Below are 13,931 nucleotides of genomic sequence, written 5' to 3'. Positions count from 1 at the left end.
CCTGTTAACATTGATTATTTTCTCTGTCTAGCACTTAAACGGCTGTTTAAATATGCTGTACATATGCTATCAACTTGAAAATGTGTACAAGAAAGGGTGAATGTCTGAATATTAAGTCAAGTGCTTTTGAGTCCTTGGACTTGATTAAGTGCTATACAAATACAGGTAATTTACTAGTGTTGCACTGATACAGATTTTTCCAAGCCGATCTAATACTGATAGCCGAACTTAGCATATAAGCCGATACCAATCTAATACTTTTGTTGAATGAAGGAAACTATACCTAGAATGAAGGCACCAGGCATGACATAATTAAATATACTCGAAACTCCATGCAGAAAGACCTCGGGCCGGGAATCGAACCCACAGCCTTCCTTGCTGCAAGGCAGCACTGTGCCACAGACGACAGACAAACAGACAAACCTAACTGACTTAGTTTTGAATGGTTTTTGCTCTGATTAACATTTTCTTGTTTTCTGTTTTGGTTAAAAGTGTAACTCTCTGTGGCAGAATGCAAACCTTGTCATGGAAATCATCCCCCAAAGCAGAGCACATTTAAAAGATGGAACTTTTTAGCAATCTAGGAGGTTCTGTATATTATCAAGCCCATGGGCTGAATGGAATCTGAAGTGTTTTATGATACTGAAGATAGAAGACGAAAAATATGTTTTCTTTTTCTGAAACTGTGCTTAGCATTTGCTTGCACATTAAAGGCAATTTCACACAAAATAATTGTACAGAATAAAAGCATTTCACACTCAATTTGGACATAGAATTCAGCACTGACTTTAGACTTCCTATCTCTAAGAATAAAAACTCTGAATATGACAAAGTTGGTTTTAATTGTAGTATAAGAAAAAAAAACACACCCTACAGTTGCAATAAGATGTTGCAGATCCAGCTCTAATGATTATTATCCTCCTCTAAATCCAGGTTATTTTTGCCTCGACATTTTGCACCTGGTAATGATTTCTTATTACATAACATCCGTGGAACATGTGGCAACATGGGAGGAGCTTATCTTTATCATTTACAAAGAAATCAAACTAAAATGTTTCCAACCTACTCCTCACTGATGAACCCCAGTTTGTCCAAATTTAAATGGGAAGAAGATTGTATTAGCCTTAAAGTATTCTGCTTTGTTTGTTTTACATTTATTCAAAGCTAGTGTTTCCTGGATACATCACCTTTGACAACAACAAAGCTGTAATCAACACCTTACGAAGCTCCTGGAGAAAGTGCCCGAGGTGATCGAAAACAAAAGGAAGCATGTCAAGGTGAGGGCATTGCCAGTAAATCAGAGTGAAACCTATCAGCTGTAGAGAACTGAAAGTCAATATACTTTAGCTTCTTAATTTATGAGGGTTGCTGTTGGTTGTTGTTGTTTTTCGTCAAGAAAACAACTGAAACTTATTGCTACTTCCTTGAACAGCATAACTTGGTTTGAAAAAAACAAACTGTAGTATGATGTTCCTACTTTGTTTCCTTCGTGATATATACCTTCTAGTCAGTAGATGGCAGCAAGAGGTCAGTTTAATTAATGCAGTTATAAGAACAATAATGTAGCTTTTAACTATGTAATTTACTTTAGACACACAAAAAAATAAGCAATACATGCCCTGTGTTTTTTTTTGTTTTTTTTCCCCATTGTAGCTTAACCAGAATATGAATGTCTTTACCCTACTAATGCATTAGGCTTAGGGTAAGGGTCTTGGTTAGGCCAGACAAAAAAGGATAGAAATAAATGGAAGGACCTTGCAAAGACAGTGTGATGTATTACGTGTATATTTTTGTGTGTATGTGTGTTTTCATGTTTTTATGTCTTTGTACCCTGCATTTCACCCATAGATTGCAGGTAGGAACACGCCCTCCTGAGACTCTAAAGACAAGCAGTAGAAGATGGATGGATTTATTAAACAGGGTTTTGTGAGATGACTGAATCAGAAGATGATTTTTTTCTAACCCAACCAACCTTCACAGTTATCAACTACTCACCCAAACTTGTCTTCTCCTGTTCCTCCTGTGCCCCCCCGGCTGCAGAGGCAGCAGTATCAGCAGAGTATCCAAGTCTTCCCTCTCCGCACACAGACTACTCCTCCAGCTCTGCTGGGGGAAGCCCAAGGCACTTCCAGGCCAGCCAAGAGACATAGTCCCTCCAGTGTGTCTTGAATCGCCCCCTCGGCCTCCTGCCGGTGGGATGTGCCTGGAACACCATTATCGGCTCATCCAGGGGGCATCTGAAATGTCCGAGCCACCTCAGCTGACTCCTCTCTATGTGGAGAAGCAGCTCTCCTCCAAGCCTCTCCCGAAGACCGAGCTTCTCACTTTCTAAGGGATACTCCAGTCATCCTGCCGAGAAGGCTCGATTCACCACTTGTACCTGGGATCTCATTGTTCGATTTGATGTTATGATCGCTTCACCCTCTGCTGCAGTCTGCCTCAGGGCATGCTGTGGAGGAGCGAGCCAGCAAGATCTGCTGGACTGTGAACCAGACCCCATCAGGTCTTTGGCTGCATCTTGAAATCCTGTCCATAAAGGATATGAACAGGTCCGATTTAAAGTCAGCAATGCAGATCAGACTCCTGCTCCGCTTGTACAGAGACCTGATGGACCCTAGTAAAGGGTCCCTGACTCCATATTTTCGAAGCGTCGCCCACAGGGCATCATAAGGGACCTGGTCAACTGTCTTCTCCATCTCCAAGAAACACATGTGGACTGGTTGTGCAAACTCCCATGACCCCTCAAGCACCCTGCAGACACTAAGTCAACTAATTTAACAACAACGCTTGGGTTTAGAGCTGGGGGGTCTGTTCCTCCTGATTGTTTCCCACATGGGCATTGAATCCCCCCGTGACGCCAAGAAGGTTCAGCCTGTTCTGCTAAATAAATTGGTTTCTATTATGCTATTTATTAATTAAGTTTTTTTTTTTTTTTTTTTTTACAAATTTGAGGCCTCACACCATAGCTGCAGTTTTACCAAGAATAAATGATAAACTGTTGGACCATATTTCATTTGTTCTTTAGGGGATATAAGGGTAAATGTGGCTACACACAGTTTTACAAGTTTTTATCAGTAAAACAGTTACAGTGTTCTAAACTGTAAACATCTTTCCTTCAGATATGGCCACATCCAGTGATTTTTTGTCTGAGGACCAGTTCCAGTGCTCCATTTGTTTGGACGTCTTCACTGAGCCTGTTTCAACTCCATGTGGACATACATTCTGCAAGGTATGCCTGACCAGGCACTGGACAGGGAAGCAGGAATATCAGTGTCCTCTGTGCAACAGCAAATTCAACAAGGACCTCAAGCTATCGGTCAACACCACATTCAGGGAGGTTTTGGAAGGTTTTAAGAAACGTGTGACAGCTGATGCCTCATCTTTAGTAAAACCTTGGGAGGTGTCATGTGACATTTGCTCTGAGAACAAGTTCCGAGCCTCAAAAACCTGCTTGATGTGCTTAACCTCTTTTTGTGACAAACATTTAGAGCCTCATCTAAGAGTAGCTGCCTTGCAAAGACACAAACTTTCAGAACCTGTTCCTGACCTGGAGGAGAAAATATGCAGGGAACACAACCAGATTTTTGAGTTCTTCTGCTTGAATGATCACATCCATTTCTGTGTCTTGTGCACAGATCATATTGATCATGACAAAGTCAATATAAATGAAGCATATGTAGATCAAAGATCTTACATCTGGAGAGGAAAAGAGAAAATACAAGGATCTAAAAACAAAAAAAATGGAAAGGTACAGAATAAGAAAAAAGCCAAAAGTGGGAGAGCTCAGAGTATGAAGCCTAGTCAGATTATAGATCCTAATGGTTTACCATATCACAGAAAAGCCCCAAACCACTTGGATAGATGTAAAAGTAACTGTCAAAATCAAAATTTCTCAAAAGTGACAGAAGTGCATGAATTTCACGTCAGTGGAAATGTTGGTCTTGATTTAGCTGTTTTTAGGGAGTCCGATTTTAGAATGTTGCCATTTCTACAAAACTGGGAAAGATATTGTATTTTAAGATTTACATTTAAGAGGAACACTCAGAGAGTACTGTTGCTTGTATATTATGGTCATGGGCTGGTGCTCATATTTGATCCAGACAATGAGATCATATTGCATCAATTTACCGGCAGTGGAATCAATGAGCAAGTCTTCCCACTTTGTATTCCCAGCATACGTGGCTTCATGAAATGGAGGCAAAGCTTAAGAAGTCAAGTTAAGAAGATGTTAAGTGATTTAAATGTTTTATACTGGTTTGGTTGCTTTTTTATTATAACACTGTTATCCATTTACATTATCTTCTAATAGGGCCAGATTAAAACACATCCAAGCTATGCTTGCTTTCTCACATTATATTATTTAGCTTAGATCAGGTTTATTCAACGTTTTCCAGGCCAAGGACCCCCAAACTGATGGCAAGATGGAGCGGGAAGCCCATAATTATAAGTATTGTATAAAATTGTGTTATATCAAACTGGTCCTATAGTCACCCTATTACAGATGGACTAATGTAACAAAAGTTTTTTCACCCTGGGAATATTAAAGTATTTCTGATTCTGATTCCTAGTTGATGGGACAGGTGTTGTGAATGAAACAGTGCCCAGCTAGAAAGAGCTCCTGTGTGTCGCTGAATGTGTGCATTGATGACTGAAAGACATCTCCATTTATCTGTTTACTACAGTGTGTTGAATTCATGTTAATGTGTATTTAAAGACATTTCAATTAGTGGAAAAAATTGCAGGGGGGAATATAAAAAGAAAGGTTTAGGTTACAGCTATCCTATACCTGTTTGACCTCTTCTCTCTAGTTAATTTGTAATTAATGTTGAAGACTATTTCGAAATATAAGTCATGTTTTTAGAATTTTAAACAGTGTTATAGTGTTAATTAATATTTCCAAAAAGAGAGAAAAACTTTTCAAGATTAGATATTTTATGCGTCAAATCTTGATATTCTTTCTCTGACTTTTTGAAGAACTAAAAACATAATCTAGAGTCTATGTTTCTGTTCTTACTATTAAACTTATTGGAACAACAATGACACATTGTTTTTTTTTTTATCTTCTCAATTCCACTCTTTTGTCAGATATTTGACTTAATTTTTCTCAGAAAAACAGATCTGCATTGATGAATTAAAGAGATCTTCTGCCTCCATTTATCTCTTTACTACAATTTTTTGAATTCATGTCATTGTGTTTTTAAAGACATTTTAATTAATGGAAAAAACTGCAGGGGGGAATATAAAAAAAAAAAAAGTAAAATAAACCAAAACTTTCGCAACCCCCATGTTGGATTTATGTTATTTTAATTTGGTTCATTTATGCTTCTTTTCATTTTTGAATGCTTTTTACATTTCAAATTGTATGTACTAAATGTATCATTCATGTGACTAAAAATAAAATACCAATCTTTTTTTATGGAATTAAAAGTGTTTATCATGTAATTTAGATCCTATTCAATAAATTTGAATATCTGTTTTGATGAGGCTTGTTTGTCCAAGTAAAAGTACCTTTTTAAGAAAACTTTTTTTAAGCAGACATAAAAATAAATGTTTTAATGGCCTGCAATTATATTTTTATAAATGTTTTATTCTTAAAAGGCAATTTTTTTATTTTTTATTTCTTCCTTTTGTGTTTTCTTTACTCTTAATGTCTTTCCTTATTTTTTAGTTCATCCTCCTCTTTTCTTTATCAGTCTCCTCCCCAAAAAACATACAGTATTTGTCCTGGTAGTGCTTAATTAGTCCCTGTTAAGCTCTGAAATAGTTTGTTCAGACATAAACATTTTTTGGTGTCATCTATTCTTCACATTGGAAATGTAATGGTACCGTATTACACACGGTATAAGCTTTTTCTTCAATATAACTAACCCTATCTGATTAGCAACAATCATAGTGTATCCTGGGGGTAACTCATGTTTTATCCCTCACAATAATTTTCCCTTTTTCCCTCCTGATCTTGAACCATTTATAATCTTTTCATATACTGGGGTGGGCACTGCTGATTCATTTGTCTTCATTGCTTCACCAATATATATAATATATGTGTTTACTCATTGAAATATACACGATGTCATGCAACTTGTTAAACAAATAAATAAAATACCTTATGTCACCAGTGTGAATAGAAAATCAATCAGAGTGTGGTTCTACTGTAGATGGTTGCAAGAACATACGTGACTAGTCCTCTTTAATGTAAGTTTTTCTGTTTTCTTATTTAGCATGACCCTAGTCACACTTCGCTCCTGTTTCTAATGTAGACCATTCCCAAATACTCCAAACAGGACATATGCAATTTGAAGAGAGGTTTGGAAAACTGGATTGCTAGAATGACTGAAAAACATAGGAGCGTATTAATAAGACTGAGCCATACATGTATTCATGAAAAGTTATTAAATAATTTGAAATTCCTTTATGTTTATGATACCCCTGTATTCGCATTATTCGCCTTGTCCCTCATTACTTTTCTTTCAGAGAGTATTTTCTCATTAGCCCTCAGCTCTCTGTCAGTTTATAATTCTTTCATATTCTTTCTTCTTTTAGTCTTTACCATGTCTTCTCTTCATCATACTTCTTTTTTAATACTCTGTAATTATCTGGAAATTGTGGTCGGAAAAATTTATTTTACTATCACATCCCTTCTCTTGTTAATTATGAGTGCCGATCTTAAATAGTTACTCCTATCAGTAAAGCTAAAAGCGGATCTTATCATGAATATGACCTATCTGTAGAGGCCTCACTATATCTAACATAGAGAGGAGTGTTTTCTGAAGTTTCACCTGAACATTAGAATGCGGAATAAGGAAGATTTCACTTTGAAAGCCCAAGATGTTTGAAATCAGATGAGCTGTTCTGAGTCATTTAAAAAAAATGAAGACCTGCTGGGAATGTAAAATACAACCATTTCCCTAGTTTAAGATAGTCATCCGAAAAAGAGAAAACATTCCGTAAGTGTCAGTTATGTATGAAAAGGGCCTTACCTCAGAGATCAGAAAGGAAGGCAAAGACTGGTTGGACATGATGGCAAGGAAACGATACCTTAAATAGCTGCTTCCTGTGACCAAAGTATGCAGAGCAACACCTCAATCTTTGAAGTAAAATATTATTCTGACTGTGACTGGTTGGATGTGCTCTCTTCATCCTCTGACATGGGAGCTGGCTCTGAGCTCGTCTGCCTGACTGTGTTATTCCTGGATGGGGCCGCCTGTGGAGCTGGTTTACAGTTGCCTTTTGTATCTCTGCTTCTTTCTCTATGCCTGCTTCTGTCTCCTTGAATACCAGTCGGCCTCGGCAGATGACCGCTCACAATGAGTCTGGTTCTGCTGGCAATGTGTTCCTGTTAAAAGGAAGTTTTTCCTCTCCACTGGTGCTACAAACATGCTTGGTGTGAGGGATTGCCTTCCAGTCAATGAGTCGATGCAATTAACTGGTTTTCCTTAGACAGAAAACTTTCAACCAATAAAATTGGACTGTGTGACCTGGTGAACTGTAAAGTGTCTTGAGATGACGTATTGTGATTGGCGAAATACAAATAAACTGAATTGTATTGAATTATGAAATCAAATGCTGCTGTACAGTAACTACATTAACACAAATAATTTTTAGACGACCAAGGAATAACTTCTCAACTTCCAAATACAGGAATTTATTATCAAAACCTTTTCAACTCCATGTTAAACATGTTTCAATCAAAAGCAGTAACCACAGGCTACTAAAGGCTACTGCTCACATGATGATTCCCCATTTCCCATAGCTTATTCATTTCAAATGGAGTTCTTTAACACAACAATGAAAATACTTGTAATGTTCTCAACAATCCCCAGCTCTACAAGATATTTAGGGTTGGGTGGAAAGAAGGATTTATTTCATGGATTGCTAGCCAATAAAAATGCTGTTAGTTGTTAGTGTAGACCAAAAATAATTAAATTTGACAATTAAACAATTTCTGGACCAAATAAATTACTTTGTCTTTTCTTTTCACCAGCTATATTCCAGACTAAGTTATAATGATGTATCCGTAGCACAGTTTGATGCACTGCAGGACTTCAGAATTAAAAAAAAAAACTAAGAAAAAAACTGATTTTCTATCAATCCCATGATTAATTTGGTTTCATAACACATCACTTTATGGTAGTTGTTAATTAATTTACCAGTGGTTTTATATTGTGCGCACCACAAGGGTTTGGCCTATAAACAAGGCAATAAATTTAGAAGAGAATTAAGTTCCTCTTTGATGCCACCTTCAATTTTGACCTAAGAGCCATTTAGCATTGAACCTTCACTATGATAGTCGATTTTAAGTGTTTAACATTTCTTGTTTTTTATTAATTTGAATTCATCATCAAGCAGTTGCAGGTTGCAGATAGAATGGTACAAGACAGTGTGGAAATTCATAAAGCAGGTCTTGTATAAACAAAGCATTGCTTTGTGTTTTATATTGAATTAGTTTGAATTAGTATCCATCCAGCCATCCATTTCTGACACAATTAATCCCAAGTGGGGTCACAAGGGGTGCTGGTGCCCATCTCCAGCTATCTATGGGCGAGAGGCGGGGTACACCCTGGACAGATTGCAGGTCCATTGCAGGGCAACACAGAGACAAACAAGCATTCACACACACAATCACACCTAAGGAGAATTTAGAGAAGCCAATTAACCTAACAGTCATGTTTTTTGGACTGTGGGAGGAGGCCGGTGTACCCGGAGAGAATCCACGCATGCCCTGGGAGAACATACAAACTCCATGCAGAAAGACCCCAGACCGGGAATCGAACCCAGAACTTTCTTGCTACAAGGCAGCAGTGCTAGCAGTCCTCGAATCTGTAAAAATAGTAAAAAATTAAGCTGATCAGTGAGAGGAACAAGTGAGCTTTTAAGGTGAAATTCAAAGTTCAACAGTTGGGTCATTAGTTACTTTGCGTTGAATCCCTTTTTATTTCATGCTATTTCAAGTTTTGAATGTGTTACTGAATAATATTTAAAACATGTAAAACATGCTACAGGCAACATGGGAGGAGCACATCTAGATTATTTACAGAGAAAAGAAACTAAGAGGTAAAAAAAACATTCCTACCATTGATAAACACCAGTCAGTTTGTATTGAATGCAGAGGGGCTCAACATCACACCTGGAAAAGGTTAAGTTTAACTTTCTTTCTATTTTGCTTTATTTGGTTATTAATCATAATATAGTTTAGTTCTTTTTTAGAGCAGTATCTAGCTAAATGTACTAAAATGGTCAAATTATTAGATTTAGGTAGATTCTCATATTTTAGCAGGCATAAACATGTATAAGTGTCTGTTTGGTTTTTACTCAACCAGACTGGCTACAAATGCATTCTGATGCTACAGTTTCAAATTTTTGTGATTTTTCCTTTTTTAAAGCATAAGTTAGAGGTGCTTTATCATATGGGTTTCTAATTACTTACTTTATTTACTTTACATTTAACCCTCATTTACTCAGGCAGAATAATTTACTCTAAATTTTTTTACGTCCATCATCCACCAGGACCTTCCTGTTAGTCGATACCAAAATAAGTTTATGCATTTTTCATTGAGGAAGGCCTTATAAAGTACGAGATTGTATTGTTTGGAAAACAGAAAAGCAGTGGTTAGAAGTACTCTGTAGTAAAAATGGTACAAATTTGGCCCCAAGGCTGAGATAATTGATGCTGATAAACATTTTTTTCTGGGTGAAAAATCTGACTGATGTAAGTTATTCTATACTTGAAATGATGAGTATAACATAAACTTTTATTTGTTTCTGAACCCCACTTTTTGATTTTACTTTATTTCCCTATAGTTTGTTATTCCCTTTACATTGTGCGTTCAACATTTTTGTTTTCATCAGCACTTCCTGTCTTAGCTTAATTTACTGAATAGGGGCAAGAACTATTCAGGGATTCATTTCAAAGAAGACTTGGGCACATCAGTTCATGAAACTTGGCTAAATAAAGCAAGTGTGTTTAAAAAAAAATGGACCCTTACTGTATCTCATTCTTGATTAGTTTTTATTAGAACAGATAACCTTTTTAACTTTTACTTTTTGCCCATGAGGCAAAAGGTTTAGTCACAGTTGAAACACAAAGAAGCATATTCTTGAAGAATTGTGATGGAGCGAAAAACCACTGATAATGTTAGGAAGAGTGATTTATCAAAAAGAATAACTTACAGAACTGCAGAATATAGACAGTATACACAAAGAACCGCAGAAGCAATGGCACAAATCAAAGACCCATAGAAACCAGATAACACAAAATAACTCATCAACATGAAGACGAGTTGTAAAATAGAGTAGAAACTTATCAGCAGATAATAACTAAGGGCCACAACAAAAGGGATATTATGACAGTTTCACCACTGTAAAACCAGTTTTCACACCATGAACAGCTGGTCTAAAGGGGTGTGTCTTTTCTATGAACATGCACGTCAAGAACGTTGCATCTAAAGGCATGCCAGTGATTCTTACTTGGATCTTAGTCTTTTGGTGCCATTTTAGCTTAGCACTATGCTTTAATTTGAGCAAATTCAACCATAGTTCGGATGGTATGTTTAGGGTCTTTATTCTAGCGGAAAGTGGATCTCCACCACACTCTAAAGGTTTTTGAATCCTCTAAGAGGTTTTCTTCCAGGATTGCCCTGTTTTTAATATGTTTCATCTTCTTATAAACCACTTTTCTTTCTCTACCAAATCCCACCTTTCTACAGCATCATGCCGCCTCTGTGTTTCACAGTTTGCCCAGTTGTTCAAAAAAACCGAGAACACAGTAAGGCATAGAACACAAATGAACAGATTTCTACAATGTTTTCAGATTTATTGTCTTCATCTAAAATAGAAAACATGTCTTGGTAGGTTAGCAGCTGCACCATGTTCCTCTGCATCAGTGCTATGAGAGGTATTCAAAGCTTTAGGTAATAGTTTAGAAACTAACTCAGCATAACTTATTTACTCACCTTTGGTTTATGTTCCTTGGTTTTCCATATTCACTAATTTTGCAGAAAAAAAAAAACACAAAAAACCCCCCACAGATGCCTTTAATAGTTGGTATTACAATAATCTTTGACACTGCAAAAGCAAACTTTTTTAAAACTGTTTTTCAGAGAGCAGGTGATGGCACTGGAAAAGCATGACACATTTTTCTGATTTTGATTTCTAAAACAAAATCAATTAGCATAATTATTTTATGTTCACTTCACAATTTTGTGCAGGTCTATAAAATACAATATATATGACATGGATTACAATTTTTCATATTAAAATGACACAATGTCTAAAACATCTGTCCTTTAGATATGGCCACATCCAGTGGTTTTCTTTCTGAGGATCAGTTCCTGTGCTCCATCTGTCTGGACGTCTTCAATGAGCCTGTTTCTACTCCATGTGGACATACCTTCTGCAAGGCATGTCTGAACAGGCACTGGGAAGGAAAGCAGGGACGTCAGTGTCCTATGTGCAACAACAAATTCAACAAGGACCTCAAACTCTCCGTCAATAACTCATTCAGGGAGATTGTGGAGGCTTTTAAGAAACCTCGTGTGACAGCTGAAGCTACATCCTCAGGAAAACCTCGTGAAGTGTTATGTGACATTTGCTCAGTAAACAAGATCCGAGCCTCAAAAACTTGCTTGGTGTGTTTAAGCTCTTTTTGTGACAGACATTTAGAGCCTCATCTAAGAGTGGCTGCCTTGAAAAGACACAAACTTTCAGATCCTGACCCTGACCTGGAGGAGAAAATATGTAAGGAACACAACCAGATTTTTGAGTTCTTCTGCTTGAATGATCACGTCTCTTTCTGTGCCTTGTGCACAGAACATATTGATAATTTCAAGGTCCGTTTGAATGAAGAGTATGTAGATCAAAGATCTCACATCCAAATGAGAACCTGGAATGAACCGAAAATTAAACATGAAAACAATAGAAAATCGCAGAGTAGAAGGAATATTAAAGTTGGAAGACCAGAGAATGTGACTGCTCAGGAAACAATCAACCCACATCAGGTTAACGGATGTAACTGTATGTATCATAATCCTGGCATCCTCAGAGGGAAACATTTTTTTGAATGTGATGTCAATGGAAGAGAAGGATGTGATTTGGCAGCTGTTAGAATTTCAGCTTTGGGAACATTCCCACCAAAGTGGGATGAAAACTGCATTGTAAGGTTTAGCATTGTGAGAAGCACTAAAAGATTGACAGTGCTTTTAGATTATGATGTTGGCCTTGTTCTTATCCTTGATCCAGATAATGAGATCCTGATGCATAAATTTATAGGCAGCACATTCAATGAGCCAATCATACCATTGTTTATAACTAGCCAAAGTAAGCCTTCATACAGTGTACAGAGCTTAAAGAGGAGACTTCAGGAGATCAAGGATAATTCCTATTTCTGGGCTGTTTTGTTTGCAATACTGATACTGCTTTACAAATTCGTTTATCTGTAAAGCAGGCCAAGTTTGTGAGATTCAAATAGGAGTTTACTGGGGCTGGACAAACACAAGCTGTGTATGTAGTCTGTAATAAGATCCCTTGATTAAGTAAAATATTTAGAATACTTATATCATTTATTTTTCATTTATGTTTGTTGCAAGAAGCTATTCTATATACCCATTGAAATAAAATAAATGTTTAGGTGGTAAGGACTTACTATACTTTAGTTCTGTTAGCAAAAAAAAATGTTTTTAAAGTCTGTGCATTTTGTTAAAAGGTTATACAACTTTGCATATTTTTAATTGTTTGGGCAATGTATTAAATATGTTGATTTTATTTAGCTACTTTGAATAGTGTTTCCATGTATTTTGTGTGTCATTGCATTAGAGTGATAATTCGAGTGATAAGTAAGCCAGAGTACCTAATAAGTCAGCCGACACAACTATCCCTGAATTTTCACCAGAAGCACCAGTAGTAAAGCACACATGTATAACTCTTTATGGTGAAAAAACAAACCCAGGGGAAAAGCAAAAGTCTAAAATTGAGAAGGAACATCTGAGTGGGAGTTGTTGAATTAGAGACTGGTGACAGAATCTGAGGAACAGGCATAAATCCGTAGTTAGGACTCAAAAACAAAGTCAGGTGTGGAGAGGCAAATACAGTACAGGCAGACAATTAAGGGGGACAGTAATCAGGAGGCATAGGAAAGTCAGATGTCCAAAGATCAGAAACCAGGAGAATATCTGACGATAGCAGGGTAGAACAGGAAAATCTAGGAGACAAAAAACTTGGAACATAACAGGCGGGCAGGTTGGAAAATAACACTGGACATTTACTCAATGGCTTTCAATAATCTGGCAAGTTCTTGTCAGCAGAGAAAGGAACATATTGACCGGCTAAAAGGTATGATGAATATGTAATAAGGAGGCAGACCATGGAGGTAAACATGGGAACAATGACTCTAACTAAGTGCAGCACAAAGAGCAGAAGGCACACCTGTGTTAGGTGCAGACAAACAGAGAAAAAACATGACAAAACTCAAATATGTGCAAGTTAAGTAAATATATATAAGTATATCTTGTCTGTCAAGTTGATCAATGATGATGCATTTTGAGGTGTGCAATTGCCTGACTTTTTCAATGTTTTAAGTAATTAAAAGTAGAAATTAAATACATTGCAACACAATGTATATTGTATAATTGTACATGAAAGATCGATGTAATGTAATGTATTCATCATTAAATATAACCTATTTATCAATTTGTTTGGGCTTTTCTCTTTCCATTAAATTATTTCTTGTGAGATGCAACAAAGACTATAATGAATCAAGGGCATAAAATGCATGGAAAGACCTTAAAATTAATTTATATGTCAGAAATTTTAAGTTTTAATTATGATGTTGAAAATAATGTTTATAAACCGTCTCAATTTATTGAAATGGAAAATAGGTTTACATTAATGCTATTAATTCCTTATGCTACATTTGACTATGAAAAGATTAACATTGAGGC

At 36.6% G+C, this 13,931-nt stretch overlaps 2 protein-coding genes across 3 annotated transcripts; both read left to right on the top strand.

The window, feature by feature from the left end:
• Positions 1-998: 998 nt before the first annotated feature.
• Positions 999-4,582, top strand: LOC119791325 (E3 ubiquitin/ISG15 ligase TRIM25-like). Of its 2 annotated transcripts, XM_038297367.1 has the most exons (3): positions 999-1,277; positions 1,849-3,036; positions 3,120-4,582. In XM_038297367.1, exons 2-3 carry the CDS (start codon positions 2,988-2,990, stop codon positions 4,304-4,306), a joined length of 1,236 nt encoding a protein of 411 aa, XP_038153295.1. In that variant the 5' UTR covers positions 999-1,277; positions 1,849-2,987; the 3' UTR covers positions 4,307-4,582. The 2 variants fall into 2 exon arrangements, with proteins under 2 accessions (XP_038153295.1, XP_038153296.1); XM_038297368.1 differs by lacking the exon at positions 1,849-3,036 and having other exon boundaries at positions 1,000-1,277.
• Positions 4,583-9,026: 4,444 nt separating this feature from the next.
• On the top strand, positions 9,027-13,680 carry LOC119791354 (E3 ubiquitin-protein ligase TRIM47-like). The gene is made up of 2 exons (XM_038297428.1): positions 9,027-9,133; positions 11,287-13,680. Exon 2 carries the CDS (start codon positions 11,289-11,291, stop codon positions 12,432-12,434), a length of 1,146 nt encoding a protein of 381 aa, XP_038153356.1. The 5' UTR covers positions 9,027-9,133; positions 11,287-11,288; the 3' UTR covers positions 12,435-13,680.
• Positions 13,681-13,931: the final 251 nt, after the last annotated feature.

Source organism: Cyprinodon tularosa, unplaced genomic scaffold, assembly GCF_016077235.1.
Source record: "Cyprinodon tularosa strain WSP-4 unplaced genomic scaffold, ASM1607723v1 ctg387, whole genome shotgun sequence".
In the NCBI taxonomy this organism is placed as follows: domain Eukaryota; kingdom Metazoa; phylum Chordata; class Actinopteri; order Cyprinodontiformes; family Cyprinodontidae; genus Cyprinodon; species Cyprinodon tularosa.
Note: the sequence above shows the minus strand (reverse complement) of the source record. Positions and strands in the feature narration are given on the sequence as shown.

Coding starts and splice junctions, on each gene's coding strand:
- LOC119791325 (XM_038297367.1), top strand. CDS start 2,988: ATGATAAACTGTTGGACCATATTTCATTTGTTCTTTAGGGGATATAAG. Junction 3,037..3,119: donor GTTCTTTAGGGGATATAAGG/GTAAATGTGGCT, acceptor TCTTTCCTTCAG/ATATGGCCACATCCAGTGAT.
- LOC119791354 (XM_038297428.1), top strand. CDS start 11,289: ATGGCCACATCCAGTGGTTTTCTTTCTGAGGATCAGTTCCTGTGCTCC.